We start from the raw sequence: 20198 nt of genomic DNA, 5'->3' as shown, positions 1-20198 counted from the left end.
TCATTGGTTAAATGAGCATTTTTCAGGGCACCTGGTGGCTCAGTCAGTTAAACATCTGACTCTTGATTTCGGCTCAGGTCATGATCTCACGGTTTGTGAGGTTGAGCCTCGCATCTGCGCTGTTAGCGTGGACCCTGCTTGGGATTCTCTCTCCCTCTCTCCGCCCCTCCCCTTCTCTCTCTTATGCACACTCTATCTCAAAAATAAAATAAACATTTTTAAAAATTCAAAACAGGGGCGCCTGGGTGGCGCAGTCGGTTAAGCGTCCGACTTCAGCCAGGTCACGATCTTGCGGTCCGTGAGTTCGAGCCCCGCGTCGGGCTCTGGGCTGATGGCTCAGAGCCTGGAGCCTGTTTCCGATTCTGTGTCTCCCTCTCTCTCTGCCCCTCCCCCATTCATGCTGTGTCTCTCTCTGTCCCCCCAAAAATAAATAAACGTTGAAAAAAAAAATTAAAAAAAAAAAAAAGAAGCATTCACAAACAGTGTGTAAACAAATGGCCATAATTGTGTTCCAATCACAGCATATCTGTGAGTGCTGCGATGTGAATTTCCTGTCATTTTCACGGGTCACAGAATAATCTTTTTTAAAAAATGTCTTTAATGTTAATTTATTTTTGAGAGAGAGAGACAGAGAGAGAGAGAGAGAGACAGAATGCGAGCAGAGAAGGGACAGAGAGAGAGGGAGACATAGAATCTGAAGCAGGCTCCATCCAGGCTCTGAGCTGTCAGCACAGAGCCCGACGCGCAGCTCAAACTCACGAGCCGTGAGATCATGACCCGAGCCAAAGTTGAACGCTGAACCCACTGAGCCACCCAGGCGCCCCGGCATCTGGACGTTTCTGTGTGGGGCCAGCTGTGTTCTTGGTCCTGCTCTCCTCATTTGTCCCCTTTACTATTGCTCGCTTCAAAAGCAAACTCTTCTCTCTGGTCCTTTCTTCCTAGTTCTTCCTCCCATGACCTGTCTGGCACGTGGGAGCACACGAATCTGCAGCGTACCTCTGACCACTTTAGTTCCCTGGGGAGCGTCGACAGCCTGGACCACCCTTCCCAGCCCTACCCCTCCAGACGCCTCTCTGCCGCCAGGTCCAATGGCAGCATCGACCACCTGGGCGGCCCGAGCAAGCGGGACTCAGCTTACGGCTCATTCTCCACCAGCTCCAGCACGCCCGACCACACCTTGCCCAAGGCTGATGCGTCCTCTGCGGAGAACATCCTCTACAACGTGGGCCTGGGGGAGGCCTGTAGGCCGGGCGGCCGGCAGGGCCAGGCTGCCAGTGACCCCCAGGGCCTGGAGGACAGGCTCGGGTACTTCCCACCCCGGGTCCCCCGTGACGGCAGCAGAAGCCCCAGGCCAGAGGACAGTCCTGAGACCAAGCTGGCCACCCCTGGAAAATCAAATTTGGGACCGGTTTGGTATGTCCCCGATAAGAGAAAAGCACCTTCCTCCCCTCCTCCACCGCCTCCCCCTCTCCGCAGTGACAGCTTCGCTGCCACCAAGAGCCACGAGAAGGCCCAGGGCCCTCTGCTCTCAGACACCGCCAGTGTGCAGCACTTTCCAGGCCCGCCCCAGGCCCAGCCCCGCAGTGACTGGAGACCAGAGCCCGCCAGTCAGCAGTGGAGGCCGGCACGGCCCGGCAATGGGAAGAGAGTCGGGAGCTCGGGCCCTGCGCCCCAAGTCCCCCTGGACCGTGGGGTGCCGACCCCTGACCACAGGCCGGGTGGCCTCCCAGGGGCCCCCGGCCGGCTTCAGGCCTCCCTGTCCAGCACGGACGTGCGTTTCCCGCAGGCCTCCTGTGGCTGCCAGCACCCGCGCCAGTACAGTGACGAGAGTCCCTTCTGTCACGACGGCCCCAGGGCCGCCTCGTCGCTGAGGGAGCAGCACTGTGTGGCCGTCCCTGGTGGCCGCCAGGAGCCTTCTGCCCACTGTGTCCAGGACGACGGCCCCACTCGGCTCAGGTGGCCCGGTGCCACCGAACAGAAGGGCAACAGCGGTGGGCAGAGCCGCTACTACTGTGTGACCAGCAGACAGTGCCCGCAGGCAAGCGCCCAGGCGGGACAGCCCCACGAGGAATATTGGCAGTCTGACGGGGCCGCAGAAGCCCACGAACTCCCCACTGAGCACCCAATGGGCCACGGGCCCTGGGGTCACATCCAGCACGAGGAGGAGGCCTCGGACACCCGTGAGAGCGACCAGGCAGCCAAGGGCCACCCCGTGGGAAGTGAGGAGCCACAGACAGCCGCCCACAGGGCAGGAGCGGCGGGGAAGGAAGCCGCCGACGGCTTCCTGTGGGCCGCGGGAGAAAGCGGCAAGATCTCCCCTCGGAAGACGCCTATGCTTCACTCGCTGGCCCGGGAGGGGGCGCGCCCGCCCGACGACGGCCCGGGAGCTGGTGCCGAAAGGCCGCCCCCGTTCGACGGCCAGGTGGGCAGAGCCACCCGGAGAAGCGACCGCTTCGCCACCACCCTGAGGAACGAGGTCCAGATGCGCCGAGCCAACCTGCAGAAGAGCAGAAGCACGGTGGCGCTGGCTGGGGCCGACGAGGCGGCTCGGGAGGCCGGCGGCTGGCAGGTGGAGCCGGGAGGCATCCCCGGCGCCTCCCCAGAAGGTTCCTTCCGGGGCACCTATAAAGACCACCTGAAGGAGGCCCAAGCCCGGGTCCTGAGGGCCACGTCCTTTAAGCGCCGCGACTTGGAGCCCGGCCCGGCCGATCGTCCCGCGGGGTCAGCCGAGCCGCGGACTGAGGAGCACGGCACACATCTGGATGCCACCCCCCACTTCTGGGAGGGGGGCCTGCCCAAGCCGTCCCCGTCTGGAGGGGGCCTGCCGCACGTTCCCCGCATTGGGGCCCGGAAACGGTTCACGGTGCAACAGAAGCTGAAATTGTACTCCGAACCCGAGAAAATGAACGAGGTGGGGCTCGCAGGGCCCGATCGCCCCCACCGGCACCCCGGTGCGTCCGAGGACACCATGGGCACATTCGCCGACAGGTGCAAGTTATTTGAGGAAAGCAGCAGACCCATTCACCTGAGACCTGGGCAGAGGCAAGTGCTCTGTGGATTCCCGAAGGAGAAGCTGGAGAGGCCGCGGACAGCGGGCCACGGGTACGAGGGTGCAGAGCCTTGGTTCCAGAACAGGGCCCACACGACCTCCCTTGGAGAGAACCCCAGCAGTCACGGAAAAACGGCGACCATGGGAAAACCAGAACCGCCTCAGAGACTTGGAACCTTTGCTGAGTATCAAGCCTCTTGGAGGGAGCAGAGAAACGCTCTAGAAGCCAGGAGTTCTGGGCGGTATCACTCAGCGGATGACATCTTGGACGCAGGTCTGGATCAGCACGAGAGGCCACAGTACGTTCATGGAAGGTCCCGTTCCTCACCATCCACAGACCCCTACAAACAGGTAAGGTTTGTGCCCCAGCCAAGGAAGAGCTGCCCCGGGCTGCTGTCTTAAGGCACATATAGGATGCCCTGAAAATACGATGGCCCAATGTCAGTGTCGCTTGTGTCCCGCCGTTTGGGCATCGTTTGTGTGCACCGGCTCTCTCGTGTCAACTTGTGTGGAAGGTACCTGGGGACTAAACAGGTACATCCATGACAATTTAACTCCGTATCCGTGTGCCTGCCTTGAGTCCCCGGCCTCCCCATCGTCACTTGCTTCAGCTGTCTCTCCTCATAATTAGCTTGCCCCAACCTTAACCCCACGTAAAGAATTTGGGGGGAACCCTAGAAAATGGTCAGTTCTCCTCTGAAATGAAAAGGGGTGAAGACAGTGTATGATACACGATAGCCACTCTTCAAATGCTGAGGCCTTTAAAATTTTTAATATTTGTTCCTTGTAGTATTTTTTTTCAAATATGTTTAGATTCCTCCAGAACAAATGTAATTAAACATGCAATGCATTAAACTGTTGCACTTTTTATAAGGTGAGAATTCTTTTTATTTTTTTTTTTATTAAAAAGAATTTTTTTAAGTTTATTTTGAGAGAGAGAGCGAGTGAGTGAGCAGGGGAGGGGCGGGGGGAGAATCCCAAGCAGACTCCATGCTGTCAGCACAGAGCCCAGCGCGGGGCACAGACTCACAAACTGTGAGATCGCGACCCGAGCCGAAACCAAGAGTCAGACGCTTTAACTGACTGAGCCACCCAGGCGCTTCTATAAGGTAAGAGTCCTAATGCTAAAAGTTGACTTTAAGCTTTCTAGAAAACTTAAAGAAAACATTCCAGTGTCATCTCGCCTCTTTCTCTCTCTCTCTCGAAATATAAATAAACATTAAAAAAAATTTTTTTTTAAAAGAACCAGTAGTAGGTTCAATACACAATATTCAGGGGGTGCCTAGTTGCCTTAGTCGGTTGAGCGCCTTTTTTTTTTTTAATGTTTATTCATTTTTGAGAGACAGAGTGCAAGCAGGGGAGGGGAGAGAGAGAGAGAGAGACACAGAATCTGAAGCTGGCTCCAGGCTCCGAGCTGTCAGCACAGTCTGACACGGGGCTCAAACTCAAGGACGGTGAGACCATGACCTGAGGCAATGTCAGACGCTTAACCGACTGAGCCACCCAGGTGCCCCAAGCGTCTGTCTCTTGATTTCGGCTCAGGTCACCATCTCACGGTCCATGGGTTCAAGCCCTGTGTCAGGCTGTGTGCTGTCCGTGCAGAGCCTGCTTCGGATCCTGTCTCCCTCTCTCTCAGCCCCTCCCCAGCTCGCTCTCTCTCTCTCTCTCTCTCTCTCAAAAATAAATAAACACTAAAAAACAACAGTTTGGAGAGCGGAGCTTGTGAGACCTGTGGCTGAGTGTCATTACAAGGCGGCAGGCTGCGTCCTCGCCTCCGTGGCACAGGCTTGCGGGGCAAACCCACAATGAGGGGGTTCGTAATAATAGATGTCTTGAGGAAGGCAGCTTGATGATTCGGAGTTTCACTGTGCTGCTCTTGGCAGGAAGCTGCCATCGAACCACAACAGCAAGTGGGGGACGCTGGTGAGCACAGGCAACTTTCTGCCACCGTCCGGGCCGAGGAGGGACGCCCTAATCCGAGGTGGGTGAATTCTGGGTTTGGGGTTGCTAAGAAAACATCTTGGAGGTGGCCTTCTCGATGGTGGGTAAATGCTTGGTTCACGTGATTGGGCCTCTGGTGGTTTTTTTGCCAAAGCCAGCATGGCTGCTAACTGGATGCAGTTTCCAGCACCTCAGCATCCCCGCTGCAGACGTGGTGCCATTTGAGCAGAGCCTGTAGCCCTGCGCTGCCTCCAGCAGAAGCGTCTCAAGGGCGAAGATGCCTTCTGATGCCATCGTGGCTTCTTTTTTTTTTTTTTTTTTTTTGGTTCTTAAAATGGCTGCTGTGTATGCTGTACAGTACGGTTCTTTATGTTCACAGAATGAGAAATCCAGTGTAATGTGCTTGAATGAAATGCTTTATCCAGAATGCTCGTTGAAAGGATGCTTTAATGATCTAGTACACAGCTGGGCTGCCGGGGCGTGGTCTCCAAATTGGAGTTGCCTGGGAAGATTGTCAGAAAGGAATGGAGCCAGCCTTTCTAAATTGGGCTTATTTCGAGCTCGAAAATAGAAATCAAGTCCGTCGGCTCCTCAAGAGGATCTGAAAGAGTGGTGGATGGTAGCAGTGTTATTAGCACGTTGTGTGCCATAGTTCTCAAATGTGGTCAGTGTAGCTGTTTAACTGTAGTGAGGATAGAATTTAGACTGATTAAGTAAATGAATCAATAGTGTCATCTCGCCCTTGATATGCACAAGGAGGGAGGGAGATGGAAGCGTAGAATACTGTAGGACCTGTGGTATCAGCTTATTTTAAGAGGGCTGATAGGGGCGCCTGGGTGGCTCAGTCGGTTGAGCGTCCACCTTTAGCTCAGGTCAGGATCTCACGGTTCGTGAGTTCAACCCCCACATCAGGCTTGCTGCTGTCAGCTCAGAGCTCGCTTCAGATCCTCTGCCCCTCTCTCTCTGCCCCTCCCCCATGCACACACTCTCAAAAATAAAACATTTAAAAAAAAAGAGGGTTGATAGAACGGTGGAAATAAAACTACACAATTGGGTCACTGAATACAGATCTTTCTACTGCTTTGAGAATATCTGGTGATTGGTGTGATATTCAAATTTAAACACTTAACCTCAAAATTCAGGGTTCTGTTGCAGAAATAACCAATTTAAATGTTTGCTTTTGAGAGCAGAAATAACCAATTTAAATGTTTGCTTTTGAGAGCCTTCTATACTGGGGTTTTATTTCATTTGGCTTTAAACTCGAGTGCTGTTAGCCTCACAGGAGAGTATCCAATCTTTACGTGGCTCTGAGGGGACACGAGTGGTATATTGTGTAGGAAGTCTGTGTAATTATCTGCATGGCTAAAACCAAGAATCCCTGGGTAAGAAGGAATGGCCGCTGAATAATACACCTACGGAATCGAGCGGTTTTTGAGAAACACAATCACAGCTTTATTACTGTACATTCTGGGTAAGTCACGTGCCCAGCACCAGCTGTACTCTTTCTTCCAAGCCCACTTCTGGGCTGTGTTGCAGTTGTGAGAGCGCTCGGTGCACCCTGCATGTGCGAGCTCTGGTTTCACCCTTGTGCTCCTGCCATGTATGTATTTCACTGATCCTGAGGAGGGTCTGTGTGGTGGTTAGAGTTAGCTCCCCTGCGGTGAACAGAGTCCTAATGAATAGCTCTAATGTACAGTGTGTGTGTGTGTGTGTGTGTGTGTGTGTGTGTGTGTGTGTGTGTGTGGTAAATGGCACTATCAATAGTGAAAGGGTCAAGAGGAACAGGGGGAGGGACCATATGCTTCATTTATCATGGCTGTGTCTTCTAGCGGACTGTGTAACCACCCTGAAGAAATTAGTTCCAGAAGCTTTCTGCTTTTGAGCTACAGACCCAGCAATTTTCAGAATTGTGTGCACTTTCAAAGAGTGGCAGGACTCAATGAAATTCTAGAATAGGAGCATTGAAAAGCCATTCCCAGTTTTTTTCAGAGAATGTTTGTTTTTCGAAGTATCAGTAAGAAATAATGTACTTAAAACATTAAATCTGGGAATAAAAGAAATGAAAACTCAGGTTAAGGAGTGTCTTTTGCTCACCAAAAATAAAATCCTATAATACAAAGATTTTAAGATACCTAATGTTTTGCATAAATTTTTAAAATGTTTTATTTATTTTTGAGAGACAGAGAAACAGCACGAGTGGGGAAAGGGCAGAGGGAGAGAGGGAGACACAGAATCCGAAGCAGGGTCCAGGCTCTGAGCTGTCAGCACAGAGCCCAACGTGGGGCTCGGGTTCACAAACTGTGACATCACGACCTGAACCGAAGTCAGACGCTCAACCAACTGAGCCACCAGGTGCCCTGCATGAATTTAAAACAATATAAGTGTGTCTATAAAAAATATGAATTATTGGGGTGCCTGGCTGGCTCAGTCAGTACAGCATGGTACTTTTGATCTCGGGGTTGTGAGTTTGAGCCCCACACTGGGCGTAGAGATTGCTTAGAAATAAAATCTTAAAAAAAAATTACTGATCTGATAATGGGGCAGGATAATGAATGGTTTTCATTGTATTCTGTTGAGACAAGAGTAGGGCATCAAGATAAGAGTTACTTGTTTACGCAAACCACACAGAGAACATATTTGTGAGGGTCAAGGTTCTGTTCTATATAAAGATAAATAGGACAAAGGTTCTGCTCCCGAAGGACCTCACAGTGTAGGAGGGAAGGACAGACACCCATACTTAACCACTGAAGAGGTGACACATAAAGTATAATTTTGGTGAAAAGTTACGTGGTGCATCCGAATCTTGGAGGAAAGAGGATGGGGTGACTTCTGGATGAGTCCTGGGGAAGACGGGGGGTTTGATCTGAAATCAGCCCACTCCCATGAGAGCAGATCGAATCGCGTGCACTTAGTACCAGCTTTCCCTGTGGTGGGCAGCGTCCCCTGCCCACACCCGACCCTCAGTCTCCTGGCTTCTGTTCTCTGAGGCTTTGTACCAGCTCTCCAAGCCCCGTCATTGTGGCCAGCACAAGTCTGCTTCCTGCAAAGCTGCTCCCTCGCTGACTTGGGGTCCCTCGTAAGTCGGATGCTTATTCCGGCTATTGTAACAAAATACCAGAGACTGGGTAGCATCCACAAAAAAAAAAAAAAAAAAATTTGTCTTCTCACTCTTCTGGAGGCCAGAAGTCCAAGTTCGAGATGTCAGCCTCATTTCCCCCAAGGCTTTTTTCATGACTTGCAGACAGCCACCTCCTCCCCGCGTCCTCACGTGGTCTTCCCTCCGCGTGTCTGTGTCGTGATCTCTTGTAAGGCACCAGGCTGGATCAGGGTCCCCTCTGATGACTTCATTTTACCTTACTTACCTCTTCAATAACCCTCCATCCAAATAGTCACATTCTGAGGTCCTGGGGGTGAGGACGCAAGCATATAAATTTTAGGGGGATACAGTGAGTCCGTAACAGTGGGAGGAATGTCGTTTCTGCCTTATACCTTAAACCAGTGCTGTCTGCTGCATCGGCCCTCTCAGGAAGTGTCACCCCATCATTGAGCGGCTGAGGCCACACCTGATAGGGGAGCATTTAAAATTTTTAAAATTTTTATTTATTTACTTGCTTCTTTCTTTCTTTATTTATTTTGAAGTGGGGGAGAGCAAGACCAGGGGAGGGGCAGAGACAGAAAAAGAGAGAGAGAATCCCAAGCAGGCTCCGAGCCATCAGTGCTGAGCCTGATGTGGAGCTCAAACTCACGATCCATGAGATCATGACCAGGGCTGAAATCCAAAGTCCGGTGTTCGACGAACTGAGCCACTCGGGCGCCCCGTTATGGGAGCATTTAAAATAAAGGAAGAGGGAGGCTGCCATCCTTGAGTGTGGCTGGTGAAGAGAGGGGAATTTGGCAGAACCTCTCTGGAGGGCTTTTTGGTGGCCCGTAACCACTGCAGGCACCTTCTGGTTCACTGATCCCACTTTGAAGAGTCGCCCTTCCAAGTGAACGGCAGCACAGAGGCATTCCCCGCTGAGGTGCTGACTGATGCTCACTTGGTGGGTGTGTTTGCACCCCACCTTTCCCAGTTCTCATGGAGTCACCCCCTTGCTGCCTGCTGGTCTCCTTGCCTGGATGGCTGGTAGTGCCTTTGAACGGGGTGGAGGTCATCCTGTTTTTGCCCCTCGGTACCCTCCTTGCCGGGGCTCGGATCTGAGCCACATCTCCCCTGGTCACCTTGCTGCCCAAGCCAAGGCCCACCTTCCTCAGGCAACACAGTGCTCCCTGGGATCACGTTCCCGTCTTCGTGCAAGCTTTCGTCATCTCCAGCCTGGACCACAGCAGCTACCTCCTCACTGGTTTTGGAAGATAGATTACAACTGTCCCAAGGCCCAAACCATTCAATGGCTTCTAGTTGCACTTGGAATAAAATGCAGACTCCTGACTGTGACCTGGAAGGCCCTGTATGCCCGTCCTTTTGTGGGGGGGCACCCTTCGTCACTCCTCTCCCATCCAGGCTCAGGACTCATTGCCACCTTCCTATCCCTTGAACAAGCCAAGCTCGTTTCTCCCGCAGGGCCTTGATGCTTACTATGAGACTGTTCCTGGAATACCACAAGCCTGCCTCAGGACATCTGCTTAGCAAATGGCAGCTGGGTGTTCATGCTCAGCTTGGGGAGGGGACCTGTGGAGCACAGTGACTGACAGATGGCTGGACCAGTTGTCAGGTGGACGAGTGGAGACATGGGTGGGTGGTGGGTAGATAAATGCATAGGTAGGTGGATAAATAGGATGGATTGGCAGATGAATGGATAGGTACCAGCCTAACAGCCCTTGGTTCGGTCCTTGATTATGGTGGATAAGGATTCCGTGTTGGTACATTCTGTATGCTAAATGTCATTTAAGATTTTAGTTATACAATAGTAATAGTTTATACAATAGTGTCTTTCTGTCCTAGCATAACATTGAGAATCAAGACATTTATGTCTTGATTTGGTAGTGTGGACTTGTTTTCCAGTATCGTGTTTTTTAAATGTTTATTTATTCATTTTTGAGACAGAGAGAGTACAAGCAGGGGAGGGGGAGAGAGGGAGACACAGAAACCGAAGCAGGCTCCGGGCTCTGAGCTGTCAGCACAGAACCCAAGGCGGGGCTTGAACCCACGGACCTTGAGATCATGACCTGAGCCAAAGTCAGATGCTTAACTGACTGAGCCACCCGGCGCCCCTCCAATATCATATTTTAAAGCTTGTAAGAAAGCTAAGCTATGCTATAGGCGATTATTGTTCTCCGATTTGAGTGTTCAATGAGTACTGTGTTCTGGGAGGCTCTGGAGACCAAAGGTGATGAAAGGGGATCTAGGGGTGGAACACCATGGCTGTGGGTGCTGGCAGGTTCTGTCTGCGTAGCTGCCTTCCAGCCATTTCCACCCCCGCCTTTAGGAGCGAGTGCCAATGGGCTGGCACTGACCTGCAGACCTGTATCTTGTTGGGGCAGATGAGGAAGGAGGAGGAGGAGAAGGTATTCTGAACCCCAACAACTGTAAAATTGAATCTGTATGCAGTTGAGCTCTTTAGGGAAAATGTGCTTGAATATAAAATTCATAAATAAGCTAAACCCACCTGAGGGGCACCTTCCTGTACACTTTCCTTGAGAGGTGCCTTGGCTTACAGAGGTTGGTTAGTGCAAAGACTGATTTTTCATGTATTTTTCTTTTTTTTTTTTAATTTTTTTTTTTAATGTTTATTCATTCTTGAGACAGAGAGAGAGACAGACCATGAACGAGGGAGGGTCAGAGAGAGAGGGAGACACAGAATCTGAAGCAGGCTCCAGGCTCTGAGCTGTCAGCACAGAGCCCGACGCGGGGCTCGAACTCACGGAGTGTGAGATCATGACCTGAGCCGAAGTCGGCCGCTCAACCGACTGAGCCACCCAGGTGCCCCAATGTATTTTTCATTTTAAGTTTACTTATTTTGAGAGAGAGAAAAGAGCACACGTGAGCGAGCAGGGGAGGGGCAGAGAGAGGGAGAGACATAATTCCACGCAGGCTGTGTGCAGTCAGCACACAGCCCAACATGGGGCTGGAACTCAGAACCATGAGCTCATGACCTGAGCTGAGATCAAGAGTCAGCTTAACTTACTGAGCCATGCAGGCGCCCCTGACTTTTCATTTACTAAACAAGCTTCTTACAAATACATTTCAAAGTAAGAGAGATTAGCCAGCCAAAGTCTATTCCTCATTTGTTGCTTTAGGGAAGACCTTTGCTTTTCCTGGTCCTCAATTAGCTAAGGGGCAATTGAAGCTTTCCATTTTGGACTGCTCTGCTGGGTAATTATGCAGCCCGCGCTGGGATAACAAGGGGACACTCCAGCTTGGACGTTTTCCAGGGTGGAGCCAGCATCTGGCAGAGCCGGCACTGGGCATAGCTTCCTTCTTGGGCAGTGGGCTTTGTGCCTGCAGTGCTTACACACTTGGCCTCGGCCTTCCGTCCTGGAGAGGAGAAAGGGCGTGGCAGAAAAAACCCTGAGCCCCCCCCCGGGAGGGGGGGGGTGCTGGTGGGTTGTAACTCCAGTTCCTCCCTGCATTTGTAGCCACATGGCTTTTTAGGGAACGCAGAGTGAGGACAAGCGAGCGATTGCAGACTTTCTTCCATGCTGGCTTCGTCTGGTGACTTCACGTTATTTGAAAGGGACATGGTGGGGCGGCGTGTGCGGATTTGGGGCCAGAGAGGAAAGACGGGAGACCCAGAGCCAGGACAGAAGAGGCGTGCCTACGGGGCGGGGGCAGGGGCGGAGGCCTAGGGGAGGAGAGGGGAGGGGAAGCGGACGGCCCGCAGTTCTGAGTTCCGGGCAGGGAGAGGAGCCGGAACTGGGAGTCACATGACTTCCGGTGCTCTTCCGGGGAGACTCCCCCCCCACCCCCCCCAGCCCCCCGCCTCTAGCTGCGCCTGCGTGCTGGGCGCTCGCCCCCTGGTGGCCGCCAGAGGCCGCTGCGTGCCCTTCGCTGATGGAGAGACCTCCACAGCGGCCCAGATGCAGAAACCCCCTGCTCTTTTATCCTCTTGTCTCTCCCGGCCAGCTGTCCGCTCTCTTCAGAGCTCAGACCCTTGTCGCTTGACCTTGGTTGAATTTGCACATAAAGGTATTCATCAGTGTTTTTTTTTCTTTGTCTGGAAATCCATCTAAGCATGCCAAGACCCGTCTCCTTTCAGTTCTCCCAGCCTGCTTCTATTCTCTAGGCTGTGTCTGAGGGCCGAGATGGTCTGGGAAAGTACCCACTCAGCCATACACATTTTTTTTTAAATTTTTTTTTCAATTTTTATTTATTTTTGGGACAGAGAGAGACAGAGCATGAATGGGGGAGGGGCAGAGAGAGAGGGAGACACAGAATCGGAAACAGGCTCCAGGCTCCGAGCCATCAGCCCAGAGCCCGACGCGGGGCTCGAACTCACGGACCGCGAGATCGTGACCTGGCTGAAGTCGGACGCTTAACCGACTGCGCCGCCCAGGCGCCCCTCAGCCATACACATTTAAATACTCCTTACGTTAACGCTGTTCATTTTGACAAAGGCATTGGCAAAGTCTGCTCTTCCTCCTTTGGAGATCATCTTTGCTGCCTGTTAACTTTTGTAGAGTCTTCTGGTTGGTTGCCTAGTTAAGGTGCCTTCCATCTTGACTCAAGAACCAAGTTCCTATTTCTTATTTTTATTTATTTATTTTTAATGTTTATTTATTTTAGAGAGAGAGAGAGCACAGTTGGAGGGGGGCAGAGAGAGAGGTAGGCGCAGAATCCGAAGTAGGCTCCAGGCTCTGAGCTGTCAGCACAGAGCTGGATGCAGGGCTCGAACCCACAAACTGTGAGGTTATGACCTGAGCCAAAGTCCGTTGCCCAACCGACTGAGCCACCCAGGCGCCCCAGTTCCTATTTCTTCTAATGGGACCTAGCATGGCACTCTATTTGATCCATGTTAAGTTGGCTTTCCTGCCATTAGTGGGTGAAGCCAAATGTCTTAAACCTGAGTGATTAACTCAGGTTAGAAATATATGCACATCCCTGGGACTCCTGGGTAGCTCAGTCGGGGTTGAGCGTCCCGCTCTTGATCTTGGCTCAAGTCATGATCCCAGGGACATGGGATCAAGCCCTGTGCTAAATGTGGAGCCTGCTTAGGGTTCTCTCTCTCTCTCTCTCTCTCTCTCTCTCTTTTACTCTGCCCCACCCTTGCCACAGAGAGGAGCGAGGTGTAGGGCCAGCAGAGTCCTCCCTGATGACCCAGTAGGGTCCTGGCTGAGTTGATGCGTTCCTTCTATACCTGCCTACCTCAAGGCCACCATCCATTCAGCGTCATTCATTTTTAGAAACTTTGGACAGTAGACGTGCCAAATACAGGCACGTTGTTTGGGGCCAGGATAAGGCAACCTAATGGCAGATTTCTCCTTTGCTCCTTTTCCTTTGTTGGCATTTTTATATTAGAACTTTGAAATCATTGTGTGTGCAGAAAACCGTTGGGGAATGCCAGGCCCACCAACGCTGAGCTCCCCACAGGATGACTGTGAGGACTGGCCTGCTGTCTGGTTCTCAGTTCCACCTCCTCCCCTTAGGACTCACAGGCTTGTAGGTCTCTATCCAGAGGGCCTCAGTGGCCGTTCTTTGTCTCTGAGGTTACTCCAAATTACTTGCCCTCCCGCCCTTCAGTGAGGTTGTAAAGATTTATTTGTGCTAAGATCCAGACAACATAAAATTTCCCATTTGAATGTGTGCCATTCAGTGACATTTACTACATTGATGTTGTGCAACCATCACCACTATCTAATCCCAGAACATTTTGTCACCCCAAAAGAAAACCACCTACCCACTAAGCAGTCACTCCTGACATAGGCTTACTTTCTTTAACTTAAGAGATAACTTGACGTGATCCACCACGTGGGGCAAGAGTACGTCTTACAATATGCAGTTGTTGCCAGATGCGGGTGAGATGGGGACTCGGCTCTCGGCACTCACTTGCCACAGGCTCGGTTGTCGGGTTCTCGCACCCAGTCTCCAATCGGCTTAACCCCTGCATTTGCTGAAGGTCCACACACCTGAAATTAAAGAAAAGTCACCTATTTCTCTTAAGCGATTGAGATTGCATCCCAATATTGCTTTTTCTTTTTTTTTTTTAATTTTTTTTTTAACGTTTATTTATTTTTGAGACAGAGAGAGACAGAGCATGAACAAGGGAGGGGCAGAGAGAGAGGGAGACACAGAATCTGAAACAGGCTCCAGGCTCTGAGCCGTCAGCCCAGAGCCCGACGCGGGGCTCGAACTCACGGACTGTGAGATCATGACCCGAGCCGAAGTCAGACGCTTAACCGACCAAGCCACCCAGGCGCCCCACGTCCCAATATTTCTAAGCATGTGTTAAAACTACACATCGCCCAGGACTTCACGGAAGAGCACACAGAGCCGGGGGCGTGTTTTACGTCTGTGCCCCCAGCCCCACCCCAGTAGCCCTTTTGCCTCCCACTCCCAATACAGAAATCCTTGCCACCCCCACCAGAATTCAGAGGAAAGGAAGGCGAGGGAGGAAGACAAGCACGGGTAGTAGCAGAATGGTTGCCTGAGAAATAGATCTCCTTCAGGGGCGCCTGGGTGGCTCAGTCGGTTAAGCGTCTGACTTCGGCTCAGGTCATGATCTCGCGGTTCGTGGGTTCCAGCCCTGCATCGGGCTCTGTGCTGACAGCTCAGAGCCTGGAGCCTGCTTTGGATTCTGTGTCTCCCTTTCTCTCTGCCTCCCTCCTCCCTCCCCCCTGCCCCATGCCCCCTGCTTGTGCTCTCTCTCTCTCTCTCTCTCTCTGTCAAAAATAAATAAACATTTAAAAACAAACCAAAAAAATTATTGAAAAAAATAGATCTACTTCAGGTTTTCTCAAACAGCATTTGGAGCATGTTCTTGGGAATAAGCATGTTCTCTGTGTGAGTTTACTTTTCTGTCATTGTTTCCATACTAATCCTTCAATTCATAAAAGGATATTCCAGGTGATGTGAGGGAGTGTCTCATTGTCAGTGGCACTCACATAACTGCCCCTGGCTGGGAGGAAAGAACCTGTCCACATTCATCCATTAAGCTATCCTTCTAGATCGGCAAAAGACATCAAGGTGCCTGGCCCCCAGAGCTCTTTGTCTTGTCAGTCAAAAGAAAAGCGACGGGCGAAATGAGGCCTTCTGTGACATCCAGAAAACCAGTAGCTGAACTGGAAAGTAGTGCTGAGGTATCAGGTGGGGCCACGGGAGAAACAGTTTGTTCCCAGAAAACTCCCCACACCATCGGATTCAACATTTGCTTTGTGGTCTTGCTCTCATAAAACGTGCAAATTTGTTTTGTGTTTTATAGCCTAGGAGCTATGAAAACAAAGAAAGTGAAATGTTTTACATTTAGACATATTTCACAGTACAGTAAAAAGTAAAGCCGTATGTGAGATCGCATATGTCGGCAGAATCTATAGAGACACAAAGTACATTCGTGTTGCCAGGAATTTGGGGTCGGGGGGCAACGAGAATGGCTGCTGTGGTAGGTATGGAGTTTCTTCTGGGGGTGGCGAGGATGTTCTGGAATTAGATAGCATAGATAGTTGTACAATTCTGTGAACATACTAAAAAATACTGAGTTGTATACTTCCATGGGGTGAATTGTATGATATGTGGACTTTATCTCAATTTTTAAAAATCCGTGAACACTGGGATTCCACAAAAAATAAGTTAATTTAAAATAAGTCTGGGGGTAACAGAAACCCATGAGGGAGGGGAAGGAAAAAAAAAAAAGAGGTCAGAGTGGGAGAGAGCCAAAGCATAAGAGACTCTTAAAAACCGAGAACAAACTGAGAGTTGATGGGGGGTGGGAGGGAGGGGAGGGTGGGTGATGGGTATTGAGGAGGGCACCTTTTGGCATGAGCACTGGGTGTTGTATGGAAACCAATTTGACAATAAATTTCATATATTGAAAAAAACATAAAATAAATAAATAAATGACCCTTCAGAGGAGTCCCACATCTCCTGGGGAAGTGCCTGCCTTAGTATCATCCTGCAGCTCTCAGTTGTCAGTGGGGAGCAACTCTGAACAAAGGCCTCAATGAAAAAGTAGTAATAGGGTTCAAAAAAAATAAAATAAAATAAGTCTGGGGGAACCTGGCTGGCTCAGTCAGTGGAGCATGTGACTCTTGATCTCAGGCTTGTGAGTTCGAGCCGCACGGTGGTGTAGAGATTAATTAAAATCTTATTTATTTTTTAAAAAAAATTTTAATGTTTATTTATTTATTAAGAGAGAGACAGAGCACAAACAGGGCAGAGGTGAGGGAACAGAGAGAGAGGGACACACAGAATCCGAAGCAGGCTCCAGGCTTTGAGCTGTCAGTACAGAGCCTGACCCGGAGCTCAAACCCCCTAACTGTGAAATCATGACCTGAGCCAAAGTTGGATGCTTAACTGACTGAGCCACCCTGGCACCCCAAAAATAAAATATTAAAAATAATTTAAAAATGAAATGAATCTGGACATGACTCAAGTCTGAGAAATGCAGCTGTAGCTCTGAGGTCGACAAAGTTTGTAAAGGGTCAGACAGTGACTTTTCTTTGCTTCGGAGGTCAGACTATTCATGTTGTGATGGCTCAGGTCTTGTAGCATGGAGGCAGCAATGGCAGGTACATACAGGAGTGTATGGCTGTGCTCCAGAAGAACATGGCGGAAATGTTCGCCGGCCCTGGGGTTTGGCCGAGGGATGGCTGTCGGTGAGTGTACTTTTCAGGATTGGGAATGCAGGTCATGAATGGAGCTCTCTTTACACATTCCAGAGAGCCTTCTTTTATGATTCTCTTGCCACATGAGATCCATTTCTCTTGTCATCTTCATTTTACTTGTCTCCTGGGAGGCGGTTGAACTTCTGGAGCTTGAACGGTCCACTGAGTAGAGGTCCTGGGGCTCCTTCACAGCGTAGGGGTAGAGGACGGCGCGGGATGCTCGAACCACGGGCTCCTTTGTGATGTTCTGACTCGCAGTGATGGTGGGGGGTAGGGTCCTCGGACCCTAATGACCAACTCGGGAAGGGCTCAAGGCTTCACCAAAACTTCCCAAGAGGCGAGGGAGAAGAGTTCTTCTGGAGTGTAAGTGCTAAGGTGCTTATCTTGTTCTGTTCCCTTTTTATTTGTGGAATTCTTCAAGAGCGCAAATGTTCTGGGTCAGTTAAAGACCAGGACTTGTATGTAATTTATTACAAGTATTTATAATATAAAGTCTTTTTTTGTAATTAAAAAAATTTTTTTTAATGTCTGTTTATTTTTGAGAGAGAGAGCGTGAGCAGGGAAGAGGCAGAGACAGAGGGAGACACAGAATCTGAAGCAGGCTCCAGACTCTGAGCTGTCAGCACAGAGCCCCACATGGGGCTCGAACTCACGAACCGTGAGATCATGACCTAAGCCAATGTTGGGTGCTTAACCGACTGAGCCATCCAGGCGCCCCTTTTTTATTTAAGTTAGTTAACATGTAGCGTAGTAATGGTTTCAGGAGTAGAACCCAGTGATTCATCTCTTACATACGACACCCAGTGCTCATCCCAAAAGTGCCCTCCTTAATGCCCATCACCCATCTAGCCCGTCCCCCCACCCACCTCCCCTCCAGCAACTCTCAGTTTGTTCTCTGTATTTAAGAGTCTCGTATGGTTTGCCTCCCTCCCTGTTTTTACCTTATTTTTCCTTCTCTTCCCCTACGTTCATCTGCAGTGTTTCTTAAATTTCACATATGAGTGAAATCATATATTTGTCTTTCTCTGACTTAATTCGCTTAGAATAAGACGCTCTAGTTCCATCCACGTTGTTGCAAATGGCAAGGTTTCATTCTTCTTGATTGTTGAGTAATACTCCATTGTGTGTGTATATATAAACCACATCTTCTTCATCCATTCATCAGTTGATGGACGTTTGGACTTTTTCCATAATTTGACTATTGTTGAAAGCGTTGCTATACACATTGAGGTACATGTGCCCCTATGAATCAGCACTCCTGTATCCTTTGGATAAATACCTAGTAGTGCAATTACAGGGTCCTAGGGTAGATCTGTTTTTAATTTTTTGAGGAACCTCCTGTTTTCCAGAGTGACTGCACCAGTTTGCATTCCCACCAGCAGTGCAAAAGGGTTCCCCTTTCTCTGCATCCTTGCCAACTTCTGTTGTTTCTTGAGTTATTAATTTTAGTCATTCTGATGGGTGTGAGGTGGTATCTCAGTGTGGTTTGGATTTGTATTTTCCTGATGATGAATGATGTTGAGCATCTTTTCACATGTCTCTTTGCCATCTGGATGTCTTCTTTGGAAAAGTGTCTACCCATTTCTTCACCGGATTATTTGTTTTTTGGGTGTTGAGTTTGGTAAGTTCTTTCCAGATTGTGGATGCTAACCCTTTATCTGATATATTATTTGTAAATATCTTCTCCCATTCCGTTGGTTGCCTTTTAGTTTTGTTGATTGTTTCCTTCGCTGTGCAAAAGCTTTTTATCTTGATGAGGTCCCAGTAGTTCATTTTTGCGTTTTTTTCCCTTGCTTCTGGAGCCATGTCTAGTAAAAAGTTGCTGCAGCCGAGGTCAAAGAGGTTGCTGCCTGTTTTTGTCTCTAGGATTTTGGTGGTTTCTTGTCTTACATTTAGGTCTTTCATCCATTTTGAGTTTATTTTTGTGTACGCTGTAAGAAAGTGGTCCAGGTTCATTCTTCTGCATGTCACTGTCCAGTGTTACCAGCACCACTTGCTGAAGAGACTGTCTTTATTCCATTGGATATTCTTTCCTGCTTTGTCAAAGATTAGTTGGCCACACGTTTGTGGGTCCATTTCTGGATTCTCTATTCTGTTACTGTGATCTCTATGTCTGTTTTTGTGCCAGTACCATACTGTCTTGATGATTACAGCTTTGTAATACAGCTTAAAGTCTGGAATTGTGATGCCTCCAGCTTTGGGTTTCCTTTTCATCATTATTTTGGCTATTCAGGATCTTTTCTGGCTGCATACAAATTTTAGAATTCTTTGTCCTAGCTCTGTGAAAAATGCTGGTGGTATTTTGATAGGGATTGCATTGAATGTGTAGATTGCTTTGGATAGTATCGACATTTCACCAATATCGATAACGTAAAGTCTTGCTACCGTTAACATAGCACAAGCAATGAGTGTCCCAGTGAGTGTCCCAGACACCGTAATAATTATGCCTTGCTCTAGTAAACATAGTTGACTTGGATATATGAAAACCCAAATTATAAACCTTAGTATTATAAAAGTGCTTTCTCTTTGGAAATAATTCATTGAGGGCGTTCTTTAAAAATTCCACAAGCACAACTAGCGTCCAGATCTTGATCTCCAGTACCCTTCTGGAATCAAAGCAACCGGTGCTCCTTGGGAGAATGGCTGGGTTTAGGGCTGGGCCAGGGAATCTACAAAATGAGCCTGGAATGTCTTATAGTGCCAAAAAAGTAAGAAAGCACTGAACTAAATAAGCCCAATGACAGTAGGCACATGTCAAAAGGACACAGGAGCCGTCTTAAAGAGCTTCCTATGACCAGAGCTGGAATAGTTAAAACAAGAAAATAATGTTGGATTTTAACCTAGCGTATAAAATAAATATTCTTGCGTCCATACTGATATACACAAATGATGGAATAAATGGGGGGGGGGGGAGAAAAGGCAAGTCTGTGCAGAAAAGTTCCAGATAATCTGTGTAGTTTGTCTGCCCTCAAGGAGGTGGCGCACAACTCCCGGCTCCTTAAATATGCGCTGTGTAGAGAGGACAGGATGGACAGGTGGAGGGAGAGAAGGACATATGCTAGCCCCTGCCAGGTGATACACAGAGATAAGTTGTGTTGACAGCATGACCCTCGGTGTCATGTAATGAGAATGGCACTTTACCTTCATGATCTTACCCCAAATCCTGTAACGGCAGCGTAATCGTGACCAAACCATCAGATGGATCCTTGTTGGGAGATGTTCTATAAAATGCCTGAGCGATACTCCTCAAAATTGTTAAGGGCATCAAGAACGAAGAAATTCTGAGAATTCTGAGAATTCTCCTTAGGAGAAACTGGGGAGACACAGCTAAATGTAATGTGGTACTCTGGGTAGGGTCCTGGAACAGAAAAAGGACATTAAGTAAAAAAAAAACTTGGGGGCGCCTGGGTGGCTCAGTCGGTTAAGCATCCAGCTTCCACTCAGGTCATGATCTCAT

The 20198-nt window shown here is 49.5% G+C and overlaps 1 protein-coding gene across 2 annotated transcripts in view; it reads left to right on the top strand.

Moving 5' to 3' along the window:
• The window catches only part of LOC112871670 (protein Shroom2), a 66090-nt gene that overhangs the window by 6735 nt on the left and 39157 nt on the right, over positions 1-20198 (top strand). The window contains exons 2-3 of one of the 2 annotated variants that reach the window (XM_086696748.1): positions 943-3400; positions 4933-5030. In XM_086696748.1, coding sequence (XP_086552874.1) covers positions 943-3400; positions 4933-5030 — 2556 coding nt within the window. Of the gene's footprint in view, positions 1-942; positions 3401-4932; positions 5031-20198 lie in introns of those variants that run through there. The other variant, XM_086696747.1, reaches the window with a different exon arrangement.

The sequence above is a fragment of the Puma concolor genome, unplaced genomic scaffold, assembly GCF_028749965.1.
Source record: "Puma concolor isolate L17-30 unplaced genomic scaffold, mPumCon1.1.hap2 unalloc_scaffold_8, whole genome shotgun sequence".
NCBI lineage: Eukaryota > Metazoa > Chordata > Mammalia > Carnivora > Felidae > Puma > Puma concolor.
Note: the sequence above shows the minus strand (reverse complement) of the source record. Positions and strands in the feature narration are given on the sequence as shown.